General features: G+C 41.9%; 1 protein-coding gene across 1 annotated transcript; it reads left to right on the forward strand.

The window, feature by feature from the left end:
* Nucleotides 1-128: 128 nt before the first annotated feature.
* heatr3 (HEAT repeat containing 3) lies at nt 129-9,958 on the forward strand. The gene is made up of 15 exons (XM_041043385.1): nt 129-402; nt 854-1,026; nt 2,565-2,652; nt 3,054-3,154; nt 3,268-3,377; nt 4,393-4,533; nt 4,672-4,967; nt 6,013-6,103; nt 6,308-6,462; nt 6,752-6,834; nt 7,001-7,137; nt 7,414-7,502; nt 7,992-8,135; nt 8,217-8,393; nt 8,561-9,958. The coding sequence occupies exons 1-15, from the start codon at nt 235-237 to the stop codon at nt 8,672-8,674; spliced, it is 2,067 nt and encodes a 688-aa protein (XP_040899319.1). The 5' UTR covers nt 129-234; the 3' UTR covers nt 8,675-9,958.
* Nucleotides 9,959-10,097: the final 139 nt, after the last annotated feature.

Genomic DNA, 10,097 nt, shown 5'->3' on the forward strand with positions numbered 1-10,097 from the left:
ATGTAAAGCCTCTACCTGTGGTTAATTTGTGGCTTATGGCTAACTGCGTTTTAAATTTGTCGTTTCTGCGTTTGCGTGGTTTTGCGACAGCCTCTTCGCTTTCTGTTAACAACACTTTACGGCATGGAGCAGTCTTCCACATGGCCTCCTCCAACCAGGCTGGAACCGGAGTGTACGTTTGAGGGTTTGTAGCTAAGCCCGAGTGAAGAAGAAAAAAAAAACCCCACACGTTTTATGCGTCGCACTTTAATAGAAATTAAAATGGGTAAAAGTAGAACCACTAAATTTAAACGTCCGCAGTTCAGCGCAGTGGGGCTGCCGGCAAACGCTGTGAAGGAAGTGGACGCTGAGGAAGAGGAGCACGTTGATGATAGTTGTCCAGCTGCGGAGTTACTGGAGAAAGTAGGAACACAGTCTAATCCTGTTTTCTCACTGAAATGTCTTAGTTACTTAGTGACTTATTTTGTTTGTTTATTTTACAGCTTTGCATTGTGGGTAGGCATTTAAACATTTCGGCGAAACACCAAACAGGGAGGCCAGCCTTTATCAGTAGAACTAAGTTGATCTTCAGTTTAGAAATAAAGATGAACATTTGAATGTATGATTTCACTCCTCAGGCTTATTTGGGCTTCTGTTGTACAACTGTCAGCTATTGACGATAACAGTTTTCAGTCTAAATGAAGTTGTATATGCACATGCAATGCTAGATTTTATGTCCTCGTGTTACTTGGGTTAGAGATCTAATTTATCACTAGGTGGACCCTGGTGATAAATTAGATGAGTACACACTTCAGGGAGACTGAAACTGACCCATTCATATATTCAGTGTCATGTTTTGTTTATCTTTCCACAGTTGCAGAGTCCAAGTGCAGATGTGCGAGAGTTTGCATGTGCCAGCATTTCCCGGGTGGTACAGCAGAGCCAGACCATTCCCGGTTTCCTGCAGAGGGATGCTGTGAGGCGCCTCGGGCCCATGCTGCTTGACAGCAGCCTGGCTGTTAGGGAGACTGCCACAGGAGCACTCAGGTGAGTCAGTAGTGAAGGCGTGTGGTGTGGACTACACCAGCAAACCCAGGCTGTTGTCGTTTGAGTCAGATCTGGACCTGTTTCCCAAAAGCAGAGGAATCTGGCCCATTTGTGGCAGCCACATACAGCTGCTGCAAGGGACTTGCAGTTTGAAGTTTATTATAAACTGTCATTCTTTGAAGGAGAGAATAGACAACTGAAAGCAGGGCTGCAATAAATTCATTACTGATTAATCTACCATATATTTTCACATAAACTGTGTACTCCTCAAAATGTCAGCAAATATCTAGAGTCCAAGGTGACCCCTTCACATCTGTTGTTTTGTCTGACTGACAGCTGAAAGATATTAAAATTTAAAATTAAATAAATGAGGAAAAAAAGCAAAATTTGTGAGAAACTGAAGAAGAGAATTTTTTGACTTTTTTGCTTTAAAAGCAAAAATTTTCAGAATAAAAAAAATTGCTTAAAATGTTACTGAAATGAGTAATAGATTAAAAAAAAAACATTGCAGATATGTGGTGATCAACTAATCAGTTTATTGGCTGATAGTTGTGGTTCTCAGTACAGAAGGGGATCAAACTTTTTGACACAGACATGTAAAGCAAAGTGTTGACCTCTGTAAATACAGTAACCCTCTGACAGGAGAACTCAGCACACTAACATCCTATTATCCTGTTTTACCCATAAATGTGAAGTTGTAGTGAAGGTGGGAAAACCTGCCTGAATGTACCCTGTGGAGTTTTGCCCATCAGTAGGGCAAAGGAGCCATGTTGTGCATGTGGGTCTCTACATTTATGCAACCACTTTCACGCAATTCAACGTCGATCATCTGCAGTAACAGTCAACAAATGTTGCAATATACCAACAAAGGCAAAGAAGAAAACAAATATCAGCTTTAATATGTGAAAACACCAGTATAGTTTAACCATGAGAGTATTATCAGCTGTCACTCAGGGAAAATCTTTGCTGTCCATTGTGGACAATGCAGTACTTTAGTTAATGACAAAATAAAAACCCAGTAACGAACTGAAACAAATAAAAACTAACAGATAAGATGCAGAGCACAATATTTCAGTCAATTTTTAACTTTTTAATGAGAGAAATTTATTTTTCTTGCTGCAATTTCACTGTGGTATAAACAGAACCATGGGCATGTGACACAGAAATATTAGTCATGTTTCTTCTACAGGGGGCGCCATGCTACAGTAAGAGGCTTGGATGTGAGAAGGAATTCAGTTCTGTCAGATTTTCATGATGTTGGCTTGTGTTATTATTGTGTCATGATATATCGTTCAGTTTTACCTTTGAGTCTTTTTATAATATTTTAAAACCTTAAATCATGTTCCACGTTCTGGAGATCAAAATAAATCCGTTGCTCACAGTGTATCTCTAGGCTCTCTCCCTCTCTCTCTCTCTCTCTCTCTCTCTCTCTCTCTCTCTCTTTTATTTCCACATCATACACATAAACAACATCTCTGACAGTGAATCTTCTCTGACTGAATGATGAGTGTGCGTCTGGCACTGTTTCACCCTGACAGGAATCTGAGTGCATGTGGAGGTCAGGAGGTGTGTGAGGACATGGTGAAGCACGACGTCATGACTCCTCTGACAGCACTGCTTAGAGAGGTGAGACTCGGCCGCTGCTTTTAGCTCACTCCATCACTTCAGTTCCCCCTCATCAGCAGCTGTTACAGCCGGCTACGATATGCTCAGCAATTAGGTTTCATCCCCGGACAAAGATATTAGTGGTTTGAAAAAAAAAAAAAAAATGGCTGCACCCACACTTGAAACAGATTGACTCCTTTGCTGTTGACCTGTTCCAGAAGTTAAAAAATGTCCAGAGACAGAAATTTTACAAACCATGTCATCACTTACTTTTGCTCCTTTTATTATGTAGAGTGTCTCCAGTGTATGCGTGTCTCAGAGTGGTACATGATGACTGAGCCAAAAAAAACCAAAACAAAGGTCATTCCTGTGTCACTTGTGATTTTCTTGTCATCTGTAATGTGGTGTTGTTTTCTCTCCAGTGCTGTGCTGGTTTTGAGAGTGCTGCTGTGCAGATCAAAGACCAGAAGAATGCAGTGGAGGATGTAGCCAATGAGGCCGTGAACTTACTCTGGAATCTATGGTAAGCCAAGAGGTTGTGCAAGCTGGTTCCCAGTTGACAATAGTGTGTTTTTGACCCTTGTATTTATCAATGGATGGCATATATTTCTTGCTCTTCTTGTGTTGTCCTGGCAGTGAGAGCAGCAGCCAGGCGCTGTCTGTGTTCAACAAAGCAGGTCTTCTGGATCTGGTTGTCCAGTGTCTGGAAGGACACCCACACCATGTGGAACTGGCCATATCTGCTGGTAGGACTAATCAGTCCATTGATAACTGGTGGGGATTATTGATCATATCTAATTACTGGTATATTTATAAAGGTCTGTGTTCATCCTGGCTGACCAGGATATGTATTATTCATGACCACCCTCAGTTTTCTGTCCAAATACCACAGCAGGACACACAGAATGCCATTAGTGCCATAACAGGGCCTGTTGCCATAAAAGTCATTGCACCTCTGAGCAGTACTGACATTTAGATCTTTGCTATCCCCAAACTGTGCATGCACAAGGCCATTAATTTGACTGCTGGGTCAACCAGCTCTGGTAGTTTTGTATGCGTGACCTGCAGCTGCTAACATTGAAGGATAGACCGATTCACATAGACATGCTCAGCTATGGGCCAACAAAATAAAGCATGTTTTTTGGTACTTAAAACATTCCCTCTGTTCTCTCTGTATTTTACTTCTATAGTTTTTCAAACGTAAGTGAAATTCTTCTGTAAATTTGTTGTTCCCGTCAGAAAGCAACACTGCTGCTCATTTTCCTGACTTTTAAGAAGCATTGAGACACTCAAGGAAGCTTTTGGCTCTGTACTCTCAAAAATAATAGTTTCACATTTTGGGAGAATATGCTTGTTTGCTTTTTTGCAGAGAGTTGGATGAGAAAATTGATACCGCTCGTGTCTGTGTGTATATATGACACTAAAGGTAGCAGGTTAGCAAGAAATAGTCCAGCGCATAATCCGCCTTATGTACGGATTAAACAGAGGAGATATATCTACTTAATTAGTACGATCATGTTCAGCCTGTAATAACCATAGGCTCACATTAGGTGGATTTATGAAAACAAGATGCTAGACAATAAAGTCAGGAAAAAAAGAGAAGAAAACCTGGAATATGGCCAAAGATTACACTTAAAGCATTTTTCCTAAATATATATAGGCCCTGTGGCAAAAACCTTAGATCTGAGTGGTATCTCATTTGGTTTCTCAGGTTTGGGAAAGCAGTTTTTAAGGAAATCTTTCCTCTTCGTGTTTCCTTAGCTCACTGTTTGCACACTGTGACTGAGGACAACCCGGAGCTGCTATGTAGCATGAACACTGCTGTGCTTGGTGCCCTGGAGAACGTGCTGCTGTCATCTCAGCCAGGCATGGCACACACCCTCCTCAGGACACTGGCTGCAGGTGCAAATTTATCACTTGTCATGTCTCTTCTTTGCTCTCTTCAAAACTGTAACGTTCCACAAGAAAGAAATGCAGTTTTGGCTGAGATTTTATTAATGTTCCTTCCTAAGTCCTAACCCTACCCGCTGTGTCACTCAGGGACACTATGGAACATGAAGGGCAGTCTGCCTGCTGCCCGTCAGGCCCAGACTCTCAACGCTGTGGTGGCCACCTTGTCACAGTGTCTGGATGTGGACGCGGGTACACTCATACCTGAGCTCAGACAGGCAGAAGAGGTCCGTCACAGAAACGCGCCTGCTGTGACAGACATGGAAGACCAGGCTGCACGAGAGCCTGCTGTGGAGGAGATGATTGAGGAGGAGGAGGAAGCACCTAAACAGAAGAGGAATGGAAAGGTTGTGAAGGTTGATAACGACTTCTCTGACCTCCTGCCTGTAAGTGACATCTCTCATGTGGTACTCTGTATGTTGCTGTTAATGGTTATCCATACAGAAATCTTTGTGGCGCCTTCTGAGGCTTGCTATTGGCTGAGTCATTACTCGGGGGAGGGCATTTTGGATAGTTAACATATAATATTTTAGGATATATATCAAATCATCATAAATTATTCATTAACAAAACATTTTGCCAGGGGTCTTGTGGATTGACAACATGTGGGTAAAAAAAAAAACCCCTCAGTTTTACATTTTTTAAATGAGGACCTGTCCAATCCAGTATTGGTATTGGGTGCCATCACTGACGTAATTCACTCACTGGGTATTGGACTGACGTGACCTGTATCAGCATATATCCAAATTTAGGTATGGCAGTCTGATCGGTGCACCTGCACTGTAAATGTTAGGATGCGACGTGTCTGCGTTCACGAGGAGGAGGCAGTGCGCTTTTATGTTCCAGAGGCTCATGTTAATGCCAGGTGAAAAGGTGGCTTATGAGTCATCCTGGGGTGCGAGCCAGACTGACAGGGCAGACAAACTGTTGGGTTCCGGGGAGCAGATTAGGGACACTCAGCAAGGTTCAGCCGAGGACCAGCTTCTGGCTTCCACCACGCAGACACTCCCCAGATCTGACCTCGGCGAGACAGAGCTGTCCCTCTGAGCTCAGTCACAGCGAGAGCCCCAAGACTGCGGGTGACATTCATGGTGACGTTCCAAAATACCCTCCAATATTATGGGTTATACAATGGGGTTATCGCCATCTAGGCTTTTTTTGTTTAAATAAACAAACAGACATTGCTGTAGTCAGTGGACTGAATATATGAGCTCTATTTAACCCTCACTTTTCCTTTTCAGAGTGACACCCTTGAGGCAGGTTTTCACCAGCATCACAGTTCAAAAAGTGCAACTAGATGTGTTTGAAGACAACTGTAGAAATGAATCTCCTCACTGTGGCGGGCAGCTGAACTCAGACTGGGCGATAACTGTGCTAACAGTCATCGTTTTGGTAGGATGTTGACTCACATGGCTGCTTGTTTTTGTCCAGAGGGGCAAGGAGGAGCTGAGGGAGGCAACGGCCTTGCTGACAGCCCAGCAAACGTCCTTAGAGATCATCGTCAACATGTGCTGCTCCGACGGTGAGTGTTGTGGGCATGGACAGCAGTGCTGACCCCAGGCACTTTTCATCAACATTATTCCCTCTGACACAGCTATGCAGTATGTGTTTGTCTATCAGAAAAAAACAACTATTATAACAGGAAGTACATGAAGTGAATTCATTGGAGTGCCTAGGGAGGCCTTTTGTTGTTCTTGATCAGTTCTGTGTCTGTGTGCCCGTTAAGACCCGTCTGATGACGAGTGGGAGGAGGAGTCGAGCAGCGATGAGAGCGACATGGGTCCGGATGGTCTTTGTGATGGAGTGTCCAATCTCATGTCTCCACTGTGCTTGTCAGCTGAGGTTCACGGCGCCTTGATCAACCACAACATCCCTGAAAAGGCAAATACCAGTCTGCTTCATCAATAGCACTGAGCTTTGATCAATAGCTATAGAACAGGAGTCAATCACAGTGTCAGGGACTTAAGACAAGCATGTGAGCTCCTGTAATCACCCACCTAAAATATGGTCTTTATTATAGTGATAATACACCCATCCTCTACACTAGGCTTTACAGAATGAATTACTTGCCTGTACAGGATAATAGAGATCTGTCTTTCACTTGTGCAACCACACTAAATGGTGGAAATATGGTTTGTAGTAAAATCTTTTTTTTTCCTCTTGATTCAAGGTCCTCAAAAAGACTGAGTTCCCCAGAACAGAAGCCATGGATATGTGCCATCAGAATCCCTCCTGGAGAGGCCTGATAAAAAAGTAATCCTCTCTCTCTTCATCTTCTCTTGAGCTTCACTTTGTGATCAAAGTTTGTTTAAGGCACTTTGTGTTGTCCATCTCAGCGTCTGTCTTCACGCAAATGTTATTGATACACCCATAAATGAGATGTCCTGCTGCTCTATAACAAAAGTCATCTTAACTTCAGGATGCAGCGCGTACAGTCCCGTGCTCTGACGTGCCTCCATAGCATCCTCTCCACCATGGACGCAGAGTCTCTGGGAGGACCGGCAGCTCTGCAGGGAGCAGCGCAGCATCTGTCCACCCTGGTTTTTGGCGCAGCAGGTCTCATGTTTATGTCATATTATTGTAATGCAGCACATACACTGTAGGTCACATTTAGTATTCCTTTCATTAGTTATGTTTTTTTTGTTAAATTATGCATTGATATAGGCAAAACTTTGATTTAGTTTCATCATTAGAATTGGGATGAGAAGTGAAAACCACATTTAAATCGTAGTAGACAGGTGAAAGTGTATTCCTAGAAAGATTGTTTGCAGAAGTATTGAGCTGCAGTATTGAAGCATCTATTGCATCTGCATAATTTTCCCTCGTTTTCAGAGATACCCAAAGATGAGGAGTTTCTTGAGGCCGTCATCAGCGCCATGCGTTCTCTGTTACAGATGATTGCCTCCAAAAATATCCCCCAGGTACAGAATACGCCACAGCTTCAGCTGACTAAAATAATGATCCAATAATGCAGATTTGCATTATTGGGTCATTTTTTAAGGGTTACTCTAGCTGCTTAATATTTCACTTTTTAAACAGCTTCAGTTTGTAAAGGAAACTTTAAAGTGTTAAGTCTCCAAGCCCAAACTAAGATAACCCCGATGACATCATCAGGGTTACTTTTGTTTTTAGACTGAATAAAGTTCCTAAAGAGCCACAGAAGCCTGTTTGCACAGACTGAATTGTACTCTGAGTAACGAGTAAACTGAACTTCATGAGTAAAATTGGTGGAATGCCCCTTTAACTTTGGTTCCATGTTTGTTGACAGTGTTGACAGAATAAACATTGTCAGAGGCAGCACAGAAAATAGGTTTTGTATTTCTGTCAAAAAAAATCCATTGCCAGTTTAAAGACCGTGGACCGTGTTTATATTGGACAGCTCAATATCTGTATTTTGTTTTTTTTCTCAGTGTATGACCCCCCAGCAGCTGATGAGCCTGAGCGAGGCGGCCACCCGCTGCGATGTTGTCAGTGTGAGGGTCAACGCCGTCGCCATTCTGGGCATCACTGGCAGCACATTAGCCAAAGAGAAGGGCACTGCTGAAACCCTTCAGGTATCATTCTTTTCTCCCCCTCTCTTTCGCTCTCTTCTTTTGGAATATTTGTTCTTCCTCTAAGACACTCTGTTCCCACAGATGATTGGAAATGCCTTACTTCAAGTCGCCACAAGGGATCCTGACCTGGTTGTAAACGGAGAAGCCCTCGATGCCCTGTTTGACGTTTTTGCTGATGGAGATGAGGCGGAGACGGCTGCTAAAAACATCCAGTTACTACCTGCACTGAAGGCACTTCAGCCTGTCTTTAAGGCCAAGGTACCAGAGATGACTGAACACTGTTCTTTTTCTGCATTTGCACGTAACTGTTTCCAAGTGGATTATTAAGCCGTATCTCCCACCATTGTACATTTCCATATTATCTTCCCAATAAGTTGGAGTTTTTTTTTCACCCTTTAAAATAATATATATTTTTTTCTTACTAGATTCGTAAAGAGGGAAGAGGCAAGTACAGCCCTCAGCAGCTGTGTGTGCTTGACAACATCAAAGTCAACCTGAGAAGGTTCATTGGTTATTTGGAGAAGGTGGTGAAAAAATGAGGACTTTCACTACTTCACACTGGGATGAGTGGAACCTGTGAGGTTTGGGTGGATACTGTATGATAGCAGGAGCATAGAATGAAACAGAATATTGGTTGTGAAACCATCAAGTATTTATTATGTTGGTAGCAAACCATTTGTTAATGACTGGTTTCAATGTTCATATTCTCTATATAATGATTTACTATTTTACTTAGTGATGTGAAAGTGTATTTGTTGTGAAGAGAGAAGGATGGTATCTAATAATTATTAGTTACTGCATGTTGCAGTAAAGAGTTTTTTTTTTCCCCCCTAGATTTAACTCAAAAGGATTTTCAGACTTGAGTGTGAATGTTTTCATGCCCCTGAGTTAACATTTGAACAGAACAGATGTGGTGAGCTAACATCAAGTTTCAACATCAGTACCCTTATTTTGGCCCCATGTTTAGTGCGGTAAACATTTCAAGTTTTGCAGTTCTGCTGGTCCTGACAAGGGTTAGGAAGCAGGGCTATTCAAAATTGCCCTTTATATGAGTGATTTAAGTGTCAGCTACTATGTGAAATGAGATTTTGGTTTATGGAATCATTATTTTGTTAAGCAATTGACTTGCAATTGACTTAAGCGAAACAAAATTATTTTGTCATTTCAGTAAATTACTAAGATGAAAGGGTTTGGCATGCTAACTGCCAAGGTTATGATAAAACTACAGTATATTAAAACAGTCATTTTAACCTTTAGATACGAGCACATATTCTCTACCTCTGCGTCTTCGGCCTCCCATGTGTTAGCGTTAATTGCACACTCTGTGTGGCACTACTCCGATGCATGGAGTGGCAGCTGCTTTTGCAGTGGTAAATGTGAACTTCTCTGTCTGCAAGTCACCACAGCAGTCAGCTTTCTACTGAGAGTATTCCTTTAGGTAACATTAGAAAATAATTGCCTAAATACAAAAAAACAAAACAAAAAACGATTTGGCATTATGAAAACCAATGAGTAAAAAATCAGGATCAGTCAGCATACGGAAATTGCTGCTACAGTTGATGACCCTGTTCTACAAAAGAGCAGATTTGAAATAAAGTAAATCCAGGATACTTTTCATTGATTGAGATTCATGGATTATCATGTCAACTCCTCAGCTGTCCTGGTTTGGGTCTCCAACAGCCTTTCAGGGGAATATCAATAAAATTGCAAATAATTGATGTCCAAAAATCAAGGTCAAAGATTAATTTGAGGGAGAATATGTCATCAGGCTATGGCTGAATGCTTTTTTTTTTTTTCTAAATAAATCTCTTTTTCTTAAAGTGCATGTTGTACTGTTTCATGATTTTTATGTTTCCTATTTAAAAGGTTCCTGAACTATGACAGTGTTTGTGTTTGAAACTGAATATTGCTGTTGCCCCATGTACATACATTATAATCAGCAACACAATAGCTACTTTTGAC

This window comes from Toxotes jaculatrix, chromosome 1 (assembly GCF_017976425.1).
Source record: "Toxotes jaculatrix isolate fToxJac2 chromosome 1, fToxJac2.pri, whole genome shotgun sequence".
Lineage (NCBI taxonomy): Eukaryota > Metazoa > Chordata > Actinopteri > Toxotidae > Toxotes > Toxotes jaculatrix.

Coding starts and splice junctions, on each gene's coding strand:
- heatr3 (XM_041043385.1), top strand. CDS start 235: ATGCGTCGCACTTTAATAGAAATTAAAATGGGTAAAAGTAGAACCACT. Junction 4,534..4,671: donor CCTCAGGACACTGGCTGCAG/GTGCAAATTTAT, acceptor TGTGTCACTCAG/GGACACTATGGAACATGAAG. Junction 8,394..8,560: donor AGCCTGTCTTTAAGGCCAAG/GTACCAGAGATG, acceptor TTTTCTTACTAG/ATTCGTAAAGAGGGAAGAGG.